General features: G+C 38.4%; 1 protein-coding gene across 1 annotated transcript in view; it reads left to right on the forward strand.

Annotated features, from left to right (window-relative positions):
• Positions 1-16926, forward strand: part of taf2 (TAF2 RNA polymerase II, TATA box binding protein (TBP)-associated factor) — a 96272-nt gene that overhangs the window by 20821 nt on the left and 58525 nt on the right. Inside the window, exons 7-11 of the mRNA XM_072571207.1 lie at positions 2514-2698; positions 7087-7200; positions 9631-9730; positions 11973-12058; positions 16147-16282. Coding sequence (XP_072427308.1) covers positions 2514-2698; positions 7087-7200; positions 9631-9730; positions 11973-12058; positions 16147-16282 — 621 coding nt within the window. The remainder of the gene's footprint in view (positions 1-2513; positions 2699-7086; positions 7201-9630; positions 9731-11972; positions 12059-16146; positions 16283-16926) is intronic.

A 16926-nucleotide genomic window follows, 5' to 3' on the forward strand; every position in this document is an offset into this window, starting at 1 on the left:
AAGTGTATAATAATTAGCCTGCTGCATTGTAGCACAGTGTGTTCTTTTTGCTTCGTCAATAACCTTAAGTTTCTTTGATTTTTTTTCTTCATCCTATTTGCCTATTGAAAGTTAAGAATTGCCTTCTTCCATAACATTTTAGTTATGTTTTTAGTTCATACTTTTTTTCAGGCTTAAAATGTTACAAGTCATGATTTTGAAACTGGACTAGATATTAAGTTGTCTTTTCAAAACAAAAATTAATTGAATGAAATATTTGCAATAACGTAGGAGTGCAACATGAAACATCATCTATTTTTATCACTCTTGGATCAGGGTGTGTTGACAGTAGTGTCCATATTAGTGTTTCCACTAAGTGTGAATTGGTCACTTGCTGAGAGCAGGTTAGCTTCCTGGAAAGGCCAAGAAATATCCTATCTCTTTTGGTCGTTTTTGCATCAGAACATATTTCTATTTCAGAGCATGTTGTAAATTGTCTTTAAAAGTGCTATAATATAAAACATACACATGGGGGCAGCAACAAGTGATGGATGAAGGTGCTTACATTTAGATATGGATGATTTAAACTGAATACCTCAGTTCTACAAGCAGTTTTGAGCAAAATGTGCTGTATAATAACATGACATGAAAACTTAACACCTTTCTGTTTTAAAAGTATCCATTTATCATGTAAGCTGTTTTGTTGAATCTGAACAGAAGTATTTGAAAATAATTGCCCAGATTACAGACTTTGAAAATATTTAAGAAATGACATTGTTGCATATTTCTTCACAAAACATTTTAGGTTCCTCAAAGTCTTACAAATATTGATGTTCAAAGAGACTTGGATTTCCTTAGTCAGAGATGCTCATATTCTCTGAGTGAATATTTATTTTTAAAAAAGCACCAAGCCAAGAAAGCTATGATGCAATTACATCAAGCAGTTAAGAAAACAAATGGCATCTTGGCCTCTGTAGCAAGGAGATCAGTCTATAGGATTAAGTCTTGTACAGGGCTTTGGTAAGACCACATCTGGATACTGTGGTCTACATATTTAGGGAAGGTTATACTTGGCAATGGAGACAGTTCTCTGAAGATTCACTAGACTCCTCTCTGGGATGTCGGAGTTGTCCCTTGTTGAGTAAATAGGGCCTTTATTCTCTAGTGTTTGAGTGGTTATTGAATTAATTCTGAACAGACTTTGTAGGGCAGATGCTAAAATGTTGTTTTAGCTGGCTGGCAAATAAACTACGCTGGCTGTGTGGGGGTGTGATCATTTGAGAATTGAGATGAGAAATGTCTTTACTGAAAAGGTTGTAATACCCCAACTTAGCAGGTTGATGATGCTCCGTAGTTGATTAGATACAAGACTGAGATTTTGGTGTCTCTGGGCATCCAGAAGGATGAGGACTGTATAGTACTGTGCTGATGGTGCTATACTGTACAAAATGGAGGAGATAGCTTGATGGGCCCTATAGTCTACTCTGATCTCTTATGCACCGAACCAGAAATAATTTGTTTAACCATGCTGTATTTTAACCTAACTGTAAATTGAATACTCTATAATGTAATTTAGCTTGTTACGTCACGGCATAAATCCTCCTGCTTAATTTTAAACCAGCAACACAAGAGATTTATCCAGTGTAATAATATGAAAATTTGAGGCCAAGAACTATTTCAAACAAAAATTAACAACTTTATTTCTTCAAGTATAACATGGAATAATTATCTAACAACTATTTACAATTCCTTCCTCTAACCTATCTTTTGCTTCCCCTTCTATAATACCAGTTCAATAAAACTCCTGATTAAGGCTTACCAGAAATTCAAATTTTCAAAACCAGGCAGATGTTGAATCTTTCCTTATATCCTCCTTGGTTGTCTTTTCCTCTTATGGATTTCTGTTTCACAGGTTACTGATCGATAAAGCTACCTTTTTAAGAGAATTATTTTTTCTGGGCAATCTGCAGATGCTGGTGGCTTGGCAGTTCTCCTCCCAACTATTCATTTTTCCCCAATCTTATACCACCACCAGCAAAAACATCAGATTGTGTCATTGGCTTTTAAGATTGTCAATATACTAAATTCAAATTTGATTGGAGTTTGGTATTTTTGGGGTATAACTTAAACTGATTGGCCTAATTCGAATTTGTTTTGTCGTCTCCAGGCAACCAGCTAATAGAGTTGTTCGACCAAATGTTACATTATATCTTGTTCAGAACACTTGGTGCTGAGTCAGGTAGTTCTGCTAGCTTTTAACTCTCTTAAAGGTACAGTACACCCACATCTGCATAACAAGCTTCAGAACATTTTGCTGGAAGTCTATACAAAATTGTTTAATGTAAAAAAAGTGAAATCTGATACAGTTTCTGGCTAAGTACAAGAACTTGTTTGACTAAAGTTGAGTCATATGGAATTAATTCCTTGCAATGGAAGTTATATGCTGGACAAAACTTGATATATTAATGATATCTATCTAATTTGAAATGTTTTATTGGAATGAGTGTTTCATATTCTGATGCCTCCTTTTCCAGGTGACACATTTCTGTTTACCTCAACTGTTGCCTCTCCTAAAACACACCACCTCCTTTCTGCATGAGATTTTTGAATTTTATGAAGAGATTCTAACCTGCCGATACCCCTATGCCTATTACAAGACTGTATTTGTTGATGAAGCCTTTGTAGAAGTAGCTTCGTATGCATCTATGAGTATTTTAAGGTGAGTCTCCATTTAGAAAATGCCTTCGTTCAGAAGTGTTGAATGAGGTGTTGTCCCACAGTGGGTTGCTTGAAATGAGATTTTCAGGCTGATTTCAAATATTTGTGAGCTGCAACTTCAAACAGAAATGCCAGAAGCTCATGAGCAGAGTGTTTGCCTGCTTGAAACTTGGTTTTGACGCAGGTTGCTGGGTGAACAGTGAACTGGAAAAATCTAAATTTTTTTAAACTACCGCGTGACAGTTAAGGAAGCAGTTTGAAGTTTTAAATGGAGCACGTAAGTCACCTTATTGTTGAAGAGACACTCACCAAAAAAATGCCCAAGAATTACTGATTTCATCCGCACCTTGCTGAAGAAGCTGATTTTTAATAACGCGGTAATAGAGGGGTCAACAGCCCAAGTTAGAACTTTAGATTGAGAACTGGAAAAATCGGCAGAGGGTGAGGGGCATCAGAGTACGCCCAAGTCTTGTCCTGGTGACACCAGCAGATTCCATCATAAATACTTTGGGAATAATTAGGAGCAGAAATCCTAGATTTTCCTAACTGAGTTGTACTGAAACAGTTGTAGTCCTTTACCAGTGTCTCAATTGTCATCAGCTAACTGGGATCTTTTACAGACTCAACCAATGATTTGTAGGATCAGTAGAACAATATAGGGTGTTTGATGAATTGAGCCATCAGGGTAAGTCTGCTTGTAAATCTTTGTGAAAGTTAAATTTGAATGACACCCAAGTTTGAGATTAGTTTTCAGGACTTTTGAATGGAAGTCAAGCCCCACAATGACTTCTAACTCTTACCAAGTTGTGCTCAAGTTTCTTAGCGTTGTAAGTTCTATTCAAACCATCTAATTAAATGTACAATGAAGAAAAAATAAAGTTGAGGATTGACTACAGGTGTTTCTGTCCCTAGAGAGAACTGAATTCGTGGCTAGTTTTTAAATGTTATCAAACTAAAGGTTCAGATTTCCTTAAATCTCTGAGGAAAAAAAACGAGAAATGCTGAGCTTCACTTTGATCTCCACTTTAAGAAATTAGTTCCTCAAATTGTAATTCAGTAAAGTGGGTAAGAGTTAGCCAGTAAAAATAATGACTTAACATTCAGATTTTTAAGAAATAAAATTGTCATTTCATTTGATAGTTGGGGACTATAAGCCCTTTTTCAGAAAGTAATTTTTTTTAAACTATTTGTCTCGATAGTTGAGGGGGACAGTTTCCATGATTGCTGCTTGCCTTGCTACCTCATCCAAGTGGTCACTGTTCTATATCTGGAGATAATGAGGACTGCAGATGTTGGAAAGTTAAGAGTCGATAAAATGTGGAGCTGGAAAAAGCACAGCAGGCCAAGCAGCATGAGAAGAGCAAGAGAGTCGACGTTTTGGCCAGGACCCATCAGGACTGGGGAGGGAGAAGGGGGCTGAGAAATAAATAGAGGGAGGAGGGTGGGGCTAAGGGAAAGGTAGGTGGGATGGTGATGGGTGGATGCAGGTCAGGAGGATTGAAATTGCTCAGTGAGAAGAGTAGAGTGGATAGCTGGGAAGGAAGATGGACAGGTCAGGGAGCTGGGGCGGACAGGCAAGTTGGATCCCAGCCTAGGGCTGTAATTTTTTTTGTTCTTTCACAGGATGAGCACATTGCAGGCTAAGCCAGTTTTTATTGCCCATCCCTAATTGCCCAGTGGGCCATTAAGAGTCAACCACATTGCTGTGGGTCTGGTCTGGAGCCACATCTGGGCCAGACCAGGTCAGGATAGCAGTTTCCTTCCCTGAAGGACATTAGTGAACCAGATGGGTTTTTCCAACAATCAACAATGGAATCATGGTCATCATTAGACTCTTAATTACAGATTTTTGTTGAATTAAAATTCTACCATCTGCGGTGGCAGGATTTGAACTCTGGTTCCCAGAACATTACCTGGGTCTTTGGATTAACCATCCAGCAATCATACCACTAGGCCATCGCCTCCCCAGTACTAAAGGTTAAGTTGTAGATGATTTTCTTTGTCTTTTCATCTGGGATGAGGTGGGTGCTGAGGAGATTTGGAAGCTGGTGAATTTTATGTTGAAGCCATAAGGTTGTAAGCTTTCAAGGCGGAAAATGCGGTATTCTTCCTCCAGTTTGATTGTGGCCTTATTTTGATGGTGGAAGAGGCCCAGGATGGGCATGTTGGGGAGTGGGAGAGGAGTTGAAGTGGCTGACAATTGGGAGCTGGGGTTGATTGGAGCGTGCAGACCACAGATGTTCCATCAAAAGAAGGCCACATACAAACTGGGGGAAGACCACCTCACCTTCTGACCTGGAAGCTTGCAACCTTATGGCCTCAACGTAGAATACACAGCTTCCAAATTTCCCCACTCCCCCACCTCATCCCAGATCCAGCCCCCTCTCTCCGTCCATCTCCACGGCCTGACCTAACCTAACCTGTCCATCTTCCATTTCACCTATCTGCTCCACTCTTCCCACTGACCAATCTCGATCACCTCCTACCTACATCCACCTATCACCATCCCACCTACCATTTCTCAGCCCCCTTCCCTCTCTCCAGTCCTGATGAAGGATCTTGCCCAAAGCATCAACGCTCCTGCTTTTGTGCTGCTTAACATGCTGTGCTTTTTCCAGCTCAGCATTTTATCATTGCTATTTTATATGCGAAGATCCTAATTTTAATCATGTTACTCATCAATCCAAAGGTTGAGTTGAAGATGATTGTCTTTTCATTTGATGCTGTGGCTAGATGTATTGAGATTAGTAAACCTATCACAAGCTTATATAGAAATAGAGGTCTTCATATCCTTAATGACTCACTGCCATAATCAGTGAATAACCTTCGCAGGGATGCAAAGATAGGTGGAGTGACAGTGTTGAGGGAGTGGGGAGGGTGCAGAAGGACTTTGGACAGGGTAGGATATAGGGCAAAGAAGTGGCAGGTGGAAAACAATATGGGGAAGAAAAATGTGACTTTTTGCACTTTGGTAGCAAAAGCAGAGTCGTAGGCTATTTTCTAAATAGGGAAAGGCTTCAGAAATCTGAAATGAAAAGATACTTGGGAGTCGTAGTTTAGTATTCTCTTAAGGTTAACCTGCAGATTCAGTTGGCAGTTCAGAAGGCAAGTGGAATGTTAGCATTCATTTCAAGATGGCTAGAATAGAAGAGTAGAGATATACAGACTCCAGCAGTACAAGGCTCTGGTCAAACTGAATTTGGAGTATTGTGAGCAGTTTTGGGCCCTGTATTTGAGGAAGGATGTGCTGGTGGTGATTGGGTTGCAGAGGAGGTTTGCAAGAATGATTCCCAAGATGAAGAGCTTGTCATTTGGTGCAGTTAAGATTTCTGGATCTGGACTGAGTGGAGTTTCGAAGGATGAGGGGTGATCTCATTGAAACTTGCAGTATGTAAAGTGGATGTGGAGATGACGTTTCCACTGGTCAGAGAGACCAGGACCTATGGGCACAGCCTCCGTGAAGAGACCACTCTTGAAATGAGGAATTTCTTGAGCCAGAGGATGGTTAACCTGTGGGACTCATTGCTGCAGAAGGCCATGGAGGCCAAGTCATTGAATGTATTCACAACAGATGTGTTTCTCAACTCAGCCATGATTGAATGGCAGAGCAGACTCAATGGGCTGAGTGGCCTAATTCTGCTCCTATATCTCACGGGCTTCTGGACTTGGCTGAAATCTTTGTGCAGTCATATGATACCCTCGTCTCCAGCTTTTTATTAAGAAGGAAATTGAGCCATTAAAAATAGAGGTATGCTGGTCTCTTTCACACTGGGGCAAAACCAGTTAATATAGGATGAATAAAAATGCAATTGGCCAATTTGAAAATATATTAGTGTTCTGTGAGAATACTCATATTTGTTTTACATAATTCCCTAGCCAAAAAGTGTGCAATGAACAAGGCAGGCAAGTTATTAATTAAACAAAGCAGAAAATGGTTATTACAGTTCAACTAACTAAGGGCATCACTGTATGATCAAGCATCTGACCAAAGTTATTAAATTCTTAGTAGTTGATGCACTGTTTCCAGATTTTGAGCGCTTTTAAAATATTTTGCATTCATTGCCAATTCTTCTTCTGTTGATTGTGGTCACTACTAGCTGAAAAGCCCCAGAGCATTTGTTCTTAACTAAGATACAGTTGATTAATGGATATTGCAAATGTTGAATTTGCAACTGCTAAATAACCGCCAGTTATGTTATTATACAGTGTAAGTTTAAAGAATTAATATGAAAGGGTTGGCAGGCTTCAAGCTTTCAGTTGATGAAATACAGAGTCAGCCTTGTTAACATTTGAACTGAATTTGTTACCTTTTAAAACACTATTTGTTTTGACTAAATAAAATCTAATGCTTGCCTGAAAACATAGTCTATTTTCTCATCTTTCATTTAGCACAAACCTTCTGCACAGTGCCATGATTATAGATCAGACGCCACTTACCAGACGATGTTTAGCACAAGCTTTGGCTCAGCAATTCTTCGGCTGTTTCATTTCCAGAATGTCATGGTGAGTATATAAAATGATGAGAGCCAAGGGCATACACAATCATAAATTTACAATACTGTAAGTTTTATGTAGACTACTCCAGCACAACAACAACTTTACTAAGGTTTTTTTTTATAAAAATCATAGTGAACAAACTGTGAAATTAGTATCAAGATCAGCTTGATTATGTTGATGACATACTTGCCTCAGAGACAAAATGTTATGGGTTCTCATCCCCCCCCCGCACTGCTGCTGTCGCCGCCACCACCACCACCACCACGTGCATCAGCACACCAGCAAGGAAGTTCTAGAATTTAACGCCTTGTCTGCCTGTCCAAGTCAATGTAACAATGACATAGGACTTTTCAAAGAAGTTCTGGGAATACTCCTGTTCTAGTGTTATGAGCCCTTTCGAAGCTGTTAACTTCTGAAAAGAGATATTAAATTTCCAGAGACTGATGTGCAGACTTTCATAACAAAATATCATGTTCTAAGACTTCTTACTGTAACAAGCAAAATAAAATCAACACTAAATATTATTTAATGGATCATGAAGATGCTAATTAACAGAGGATGTTTTTGTCCTTAACACCAGTAAAAATGTATGCCATGTTTCAATAATATATCAAAATTTGTATTTTGTCTCAAGGCCCTTGTGGTTTCAATATGATCTCTTCTCCATGCCAACTAGGGTATTATGTAACTAATCAATGTAAAGGATGAGTCATGGATGTGCTTCAAAATAATTGAATTTTGTGCAGTTTGGGATATTTTAGAATTGTGAAATAAGTTCCTTCTTAATTAAATTATTAAGATTGAGATTTGAATTCACAATATTTGAAGATAGTAGTTCAAAACAATGCTCTAAATTCTACAATGTTTGAGATGGCTGCATTTAGTATGGTATAATGACATCTCACTTGTGGTTCTGAGTGCACGGCCAATTTTAAAATAAAGACAGAAAATACTGGGCACTCAAGATTGGAAAGAGCCTGCAATGAGAGAGCTAATATCAGGTCCATGGCCTGAAGGTTCTAAAGCATTACTTTTGACAGATTATTGCGAATCCTTTCAGATTATTTTGCATGTCACATTTGAGCAATCTTTCAAGTGTTCAAACTGGGTTTAAAAATTTGTGTGCACAGTGATATCTGACATGAACTGCTCGTTGCCCCTTTTTTCCTGTATAATTTGTTTTATTATCTTTTCCCAATATTACTAACAAAAATTGACAACTCAACCATTTTCAGGCAACTGCCAGCAGTGCTATTTAGCTGGATGTGAGTGACTCTGTGATTTACCTGCTTTCATTCACTGTTGGAAAACCTTGTTTCTGCTTTGTGCCTTCCCATAACTCTCAGGAGCATGTTTGCATCCCTATTCTGTGGTGGTACACATATTCGAGTTTTAGTATGTAGAATGGCTGTCATCCCTGCATGTACTAAAGCTGTGCATTGACCTTTGTCCATGACTAGGCAAAATGATGATCTCACTGCTGCAGTAAAATTGTTTGATGGCAGCCCAGTTTGTATCATTTGGGTGCTTATCCAATTTAAAGATGTAACGTTATAAATAATCATTCTGAATCTATGAAATCATCTACAATTAACAAGCAAAATATTTTACTTCAAGACTGTATGTAGAAATAGTACTGGATGCATGCCGGCTAGTATTTCCTTGAGGATAAAGATTATTGTTAACTTTAAAGAGGCATACTACCAAAACAGACTCTGCTTGGTCACTAGGCATGTTAAAGAAAACTTAGATGGATTATGTGTCCAGTCAATAATTGAAGAAATTAGAACTTTGATTAATTTTGGTTGAATGTTTACCTGAAGGATGAGGGAAGAATTTTCTGATGAGCATGCACCTTAATACAGACGCTGTCAGGCAGGAAATATAACGCTTCGAAAATTGCAAAGGAAATTGAATACTGAATAAGTTAATTGAAATGAAACAAAGACTGTTTGTGATAAAGAGTGTGTTTTGTGTTAAGGATAAAAGTGACATGGGGAAATAATTTACACATTGTACTTATGTAGCCACTTTCAGCTTGGAATAACTTGCTTTTAGTTGGACTCCTGTGAAAAACAAGTATAAGAGCAAATGAGTTTTGTCTTTAAAGTCTTATTTTTTCATTGCTTGTGCCACATGTACTATACCTTGTAAAATTGTTAATTAATTGTTTCTCCTTATGTATGATGCAAGTGCTGCATGGGAAAGAGCTTCTACGTTGCTTTTGATACGTTTGTAAACCTGTCCATAGTGGTAATTTTCCCCTCGAGTTCATCATGTTAAATATTCAGTTGAAAATTTTGATTTTTTATTTCTTTGCACCAGATCTGGCGGTTGGGGAGGAATGCAGTATTTTTGAAAATTGGCGTACTCTGTAAACTAATTTTAAATTTCTTTATCCTTTAGTGTACTATCTTTCCAACTTTGTTTCTGCAGGTCAGATGAATGGGTGTTGAAGGGGATCTCTGGATACATTTATGGCCTTTGGATGAAAAAAACATTTGGTGTTAATGAGTACAGACACTGGATTAAAGAGGTAGCATGAACCACATTGGTAATCCCATTTGAGAGTTAGCTTTACTGTAAAAAATAGTGCCAGCTTTATTGTGAACGAAATGAATATTGATTGAGGAGGTGCTGGTGTTGGACTGGGGTGGACAAAGTTTTTAATAAAAGTCTCTCAACACTAGGCGATAGTCCAACAGGTATATTTGGAAGCACTAGCTTTCGAGGTGTTGCGATTTTTATCGAAGTGAATATTGACACTGAGTTCATGACCTCTAAATCAGGTGACATTTGTGGCAGAACATAGAAGTTATTTTTAAAGCAAACCTGGTCAATTTGAAGTGTTTGTATGATTTATGGCAATCAATTAATGTCTAAATCTACAGCAAAGCTTCACAATACCATGAGTATTTTGCTACAAAATGCAACTTTTAAAGGATAGCCACATAATAAAAATCATGCCTGCAGAATTAATCTGTGTTTTATGGGTTCCAGGCAGGCAAAATATCTAATTAATTCTGTTCTGATCAGGTCCTCAGATGTAGCTATACACTGTCAATTATGCATGAAAACCAAATTATTTAACTCATTAAGAACTAGTTTAAAAACATAGATGGAGTGGTGGAGGTGCACCCACAATGCTGGTGCAAATTAATAAAGTGCAAACTGTAATGTTTAAAAATTAACACTGGCTTTCACGAAAATAATGTAGTGGATATGGCACTGAGCTTAAAATGGAGATGTAATGAGTTTAAATATCACCACAGTAAATTTTAAATTGAATTCAGTAAATATTGTAATTTTTGGACTAGCTTGTTTCCATGTCACTGGTCAGCATGGTGTTATTCTTTTCTCTCCATACCTATGTTAACTTACAAAAATTACTTTCCTAATTTTAATTTTGATGCTGGTGCACAAATTCATTCTGCATGATTTGAAAAAGTTCAAGAGAACATAGGTTGCGTATCTTAAAATTCCACTGCACAGTGGCAAAAATGTGTACCATTTACAAGATGCAGAATGTCAACTTACCAGGGTTTCTTTGATAGCGGCTTGTAAACCTGTGATCTCTACCGACTAAGGATAAGTAGGGTTCAGCAGGGTTAGTAGACAGGGCACATTGGGAGGAAATTTCAAAGCTTTGACCCCACCCATTTAAAAGCAGTAACAAATGTTTGACGAATAAAATCTGAAGTGCACAGGGGCCAGGTTCGGAGAATACAGAAAATTGTTTATAATGGTTGTAAAATTAATTTTGAGGGGATGAGGCCAGGATGAGGTTTGAAATGGATGAAAAATTTCAAAGCTGAGGACAGAACCAGTGAAGGATGACTTGGCTGATGGATGGATGACTTGGTTTTAAAAGCAGGCAGAGTTTTGAATGAATCAAGATTTTAAGAAGGTGGAAAATGAGATAACAGCCAAGAGATCATTGGTGTAATTACGTTTGGCAGTAATTAAGGAAAGAGCTGAACGTTATTTAAATGGGGGAAAAATTGCAGAAAACTACAACACAGTGTGATTTGTGGACCCCAGTGCATAAATCACAAAAAGCTAGCATCCAAGTTCTGAGGTTAATAATGAAGTCAAATGGAATGTCGGCCTTTCATTCCAAGGAATGATATATAAAAATAGACAAATCTTGCTAAAACTGAACAAGGTGCGAGTCAGGCTACATCTAGAATATTGTAATCAGTTTTGGTCCCTTTATCTGGGGAAGATACACTGGCAATGGAGGCATTCCAGAGAAGGTTCACTGGGCTGACACCAGGTATGGAAGAACTATCTTAGGAGAAGAGGTTGAGTAGGTTGGGCTTGTACACTTTGGAATTAAGAAGATGAAATGATATTGAAATAAACCTTAGAGGTTGTTCTTTATTGTGGGAGAGTCTTGGACCCGAGGTCATAATCTCAAAGTAAGAAGTCATTCGTTTAAGATCAAGATGTGGTAGCATTCTTTTAAGGCTACTGAATCTGAAATTCTTTACTGCAGAAAGCTGTCAAGGCTAGGTCACTAAGTATATTAAAGGCTGAGATAGACCACTTTTTAATTTCCGAAGGGAATCCAAGGTATGGGTGTAAGTCACAAAAGTGGAGTTGATGGTGATCAGATCAGTCATGATCTCATTGAATGATAGAACAGTCTCAATGGGCTGAATCACCACCACCTGTTCCTATGTCTTATGAATAAGGGGCTAAGCAAACATAAATGTTTTCATTTTCATCAAAGGACAATATTTAAATGATCGACGAAATATGTTTGTAATTTATAGGAGCTGGACAAAATAGTGGAATATGAATTGAGAACTGGTGGAGTTTTGCTGCATCCCATATTTACAGGGGTGAAAGAGAAAGAAACGTGAGTGGTTTCCTATTTGTAATTGCCTGCTATGATTTTTATCACTTTCTTTTTTTAATCTGTGTTCTCTCCTTGAAATGACTATATCAATTCAATTTGGTAGTGGTTTACAGTACCTGATTATTATCTGGACTATATAAAATTGACTTAAGTTCATAGATCCAAGAAAGCTGACTTGTCGTATGTAGATTTCTGCCAAGTGTTCGTAGTTGCTTCAGTCTGTTTTATCAGTTAACACTGATCACAATGATCAAAAGCACAGAGATATGTGTATTTGTTATTGATTTTAGTTTCACATTTTTGAAGCTTTAGTTAAAAAAAAAACTAGCTCTCACTGAGCCGTCAAGTTGTCATAATCTTAACAACAATTAAGGGACACTATCATGAAAGGGATAGAAGGTTGAGATGGGTCATGGTGGGTGGGGGGGGGGGGGGGGGGGGCGGTAACGGGGTTGATGGTTGTGGGCGGGGATGCTATGGGTTTGCTGGTCACAGAGTGATGGGTTGCAGGTTGTGGGTGAATGCCGGGGGAACCAAGGTTCATCACAAGGCACAAAGGTGAGAAAGTAGGAAGGTGACTTGGGAAGTGTTTGTTTTAACCAGACTGTTAAAATCCAGAGTGGCGAGGGTGACAAGGAGTGGCAAAAGTCAGTTAATAGGGAGAGGTGGGTAGAGAAAGTCCCAGGGAAAATGGCTGTTGAGGGTCTCTTCATTGCGGAGGGTAGGGATTGGAAGGAAGGAAAGGGGCAACTTGATGGGGTTTCTTAGAGTCTGAGGATTGAGGTCAGGTAGAGATGCACAGTGGGGCATGTGCAGTTAGCTATGTTCTAAGTTGCAGGAGGACAGGGGAGCACTGTATGTTAAAGTAGTAGAGGTGTGGGCTAGTGCAAAGTGAGGGAGGAGGATCATGGGTAGGAGGTCAGTGAGGTGAGCAGGAGCAACCCTGCCTGAGACAAGTGGTTGGTGAAGAAGGGATGACGTTGAAATTTTTTAGGGAGACTTGCGTGGGAGGCAGGTAGTTATGGGCTGCTGGTAAAGAGAATAGTGCTGTGTTGCGGCTGGAAGAGGATGGTATGGTGTGCTGGAGAGAATGTTGCAGGAGGAATTGAGGAATAGAGTTCAGAAGAGGCATGTTTACTTCAGTGCAAAAGTTCCATTTGTAAAACTTCTACACGTGGAGCATTTCCTTAGAAATGTGAAGGCTATTAGAAGCTGTGAAAATACAAGCTCTCAATACTGAGAGTGCAAGAAGATTCCAGAGATCGGAGCAGAGGAAAGGAACTGGAGAGAATCAGTTAACTCAGATCTTTAAGTTTGGTATGAAGAGAATTTCTCTGACTGAGAATCTCAGTAGCAGATGGTGTTGGGAAGTGAGGTGAGACCTTTCCAATTGTATTCTGTATTTGGGCAGTTTTGTTTGTCTCATACTGTTCAGTTTTGTGTATAAAGAAAGTTTGCAGCCCCATGTGACTATGCTTCAGTGACTGAACCACATCAATTAAAATGAGAAAATCATCTAGCAGGGCAGGTTTCATTCTACTTAACCAGTAATGCCGTAAACAAGGATCATAATGGCACAGTACAGTGAGATTGTTTGATTGCTAATTTTGGGGCCACATGACCAAAAGGTTGGAAACATTCTGATTCAACCTCTAATGGATGAGCGATAGAAGGAACAGGTAATTGGGGACAAAGCAAAGGCTTAGGTCTTCCAAATGTTCAAGTGGAGGAAATTTCTGCTCGGGAAATACTAGATGTCATGACCTTTCAGTGGAGAAATCAAAAGTAGCAGTGGGATGGGCTTCATCAATGTATATGTGATTTCTGCAAACACCTTCAAAGGATGACACAGATGGGAAATGGATGGCCAAGGGTAAACCTCTGGGTACTGCAAGAGTTAATGAAATGAGAGATGGAAAATAAACCATTACAAGTGATAACAACCGAATGTTATGAAGGTGTAAGTATATCCTGTACCTTTTGAGAGAGAGAGAGAGAGGAAGCTGTCAAGGACTTAGAGAAACACATAGTGTGCTGAAAGAATTAAAAATGTAACATCTGGTTGACACAAATAACTGGTGTTGTGTTGCCAGGGAACAAAAACAAATATAAATTCAGCCAATCAGTTTAAATTGTGCCCTGTTATCAAATTTCAATCAAATTTGAATTTTACTGTTTGGGATGACATCAAACCAATGAAATTATCTGATGTTTTGGCATATAAAATCAGACATTTTTGAACAGTTAGGGGCAGAATAGCAACAAGCACCAACAAACAGACTACTTGTCAAATGGTTTTCTGAAAGGTAACCTGTCTATAAGAAATTTGTGCAGCCAAACACCAAAGTCAACCTAGAGGAATCGACAGAGAAAGTTCAACATCCAAAGATTATGCCCGGGTTTGAAATTGATTTTTGCCATAAATTTAAGAGAGAATTTATCAGACCGGTATTTTAGAGTTGGAGGTAAAAGATAGGTTTCAGAAAAAGGAGTTGTAAATAGCGGTTGGTTTACTGTTCTTTGTTGGACCTAAACAATAAAATTGTTAATTTTTACTTTAAATAGTGACCTCTGGGATAGTTCTTTGCCTTTTGAAATTTAACAGATTACGGTGCGAGCTGAGCTTCTGTGTGTCGGGTTTAAATTAGCAGAAGGGTTTACATCATGTTTATGATTGCCAGCATCCAATGTTCTTTCCATTACAACAAGAACAGAAATTGTTGTGAAAGCTCAGCAGGTCAAGCAGCATCTGCAGAGAAATCAGTTGCTATTTCTGGTTCAGTGACCCTTCCTCCGATTCAATAGCCAGAAAAATGTCAGTTTATGTGCAGAAGATAGGGTGGGGGAAGAGGCTAAGGAGGAAACTGGAGTTGGAATCTTCGATATATAAACTGACGTTTTCCTAGCTCCCTTCTGAGGAAGGGCCGCTGGACCCAAAATGTTAACTCTGATTTTGCTGCACAAATCCTGCCAGATCTTCTGAGCTTTTCAGCAGTTTGTTTTTTGTTTCATTACGACTGATAGAATGGCTCCTAATTTCAATTAGATGCGTAAGAATGGAACGACGAGTAAAAAGCAACCCTGTCCACCAACCTGACAAAATAGAAAAGCTTTGTCATTGAGGATGTAGTCAACCATGCAAGTGACTGCAAACATATCTTGAAGGAAAAAGAGAATTTTCCTGTGTCCCACCGGAACTACTAAAATTTGTGCTCTTTATTGATTAGACCTGAGCTGTTTTTCTTGTAATTTCCCCCAACTATCTTTGTTTTCCCCTCTCCAACTCTCTTCCTTTACTTAGTGATTTAGCTCACACATGAATTGTTGCTTGGATGACTGTCCATTTCTGTACTTCACTTGGTCTTTCCTTGCTTGAGCGTGCTCATTTTGGTTTTTTTAATTCATCGTTTTGGGTTTGTGCACTTAATTTGTTCTTTTTCCCCCAAACTTACTATAGCACGTGGGTTTATTAGTAAACTAATGACATAATTATTGTTGAGCAAAATATTATGTCTAATTATTTTTATATTTTCTTGCGTTCACATATGAACGCAACATTTGTTTTTTAAATTTCAACATTTTCAGTGTGCCGCTAATTTTGCATCTCCAGTCTGGAGGTAATTGCTCATATTTAAGTTCAATTCCGCATGCATTGGCCAGTCATTCAAGTGACAGTTCATATGTGAGTTAAATGGGGAGGGAGAATCAATTTACTTCTCATCTGTGCCTACATTTAGGCATTTTCCAATTGGGTCATTTTCATTGTATTCAGCAATGAGGGCTCTTTATATTTCAACCCAAGACTCCTAAGGCTATTGTGCTTCTAACCACTTTACTGCCTGAGATTTCACTACATGAGCAAAGTCTAGAAATTGAATTTGGATTTTTTTCCTTCTATACCAAATCAGATACTTACAATATTTACATATTTAGGTTAATTTTGTATTAAAGACAGTGTTAAGTATAGTGTATAGGTGAATTTGAAATGGAATACGCAAGGAATACTTGGTTCTCCTAATTTATATGGAATTCATGCTGTTGCTTGAAACAGTGACAGTGCTTTTACATTTTTTTTCAAATCCTTACAGACCTGCTCCACACTTGCACTTTTCCATTCGTCACCCTCACACATTGTCCTGGAAGTATTACAAGATGTTTCAATGTAAAGCCCATCTGGTAATGCGACTCATTGAAAACAGGATCAGCATGGAGTTCATGCTTCAGGTTTGTAGTAAATGTATCCCTTGAAAGTTGTTTCCTTACATTTGAACTAGTTCACCCTGAGTTTTGACTTCAGTTTTTGTACTTAGTTGTTTAATTGGGAACATGGAAACTTGGCCCATGGCAGGATGTGAATCACCTGGTTTTGTTTGTGCTAGGTGAAAATTGTTTTTCTGACGGTGTTTTCCAGCTCCTGGTCCATAATTGGTTATGGTGCGTCAAATACTTTTCCAAGTACTTTTTTCAATATGAAAAGATTTTCTACCTGTATCATCCTTTCAGATGGTGAATTCTAGAACCCTATCAGCATCTGGATAAAAATGTTTCTCAACTGTGCTTAATTCTTTGACCAGTGAATGGAAATTTGTGGGTCCCTGCTCATGGAAATCGGTTGTTCTTATCCACTTTATGCCCACCTAAATAAATCTCTCCTCTGTTTGAAAGAAAACTGCCACAACCAATCCAATTTATCTTCATAACTAAAATTCTCCATTTTATAGTGAAGCCTCACTGCTGTTATTTTTTTTCATACTACAAATAAAGGAAAATTTTCACTTAACCACTTTTTCTACTTAATCTTAAACCGTATATGGATATTCATTGTTGAAAACAACAAATGCTAGAGATCGCAGTGGGTCAGACGGCAA

Source organism: Chiloscyllium punctatum, chromosome 5, assembly GCF_047496795.1.
Source record: "Chiloscyllium punctatum isolate Juve2018m chromosome 5, sChiPun1.3, whole genome shotgun sequence".
Lineage (NCBI taxonomy): Eukaryota > Metazoa > Chordata > Chondrichthyes > Orectolobiformes > Hemiscylliidae > Chiloscyllium > Chiloscyllium punctatum.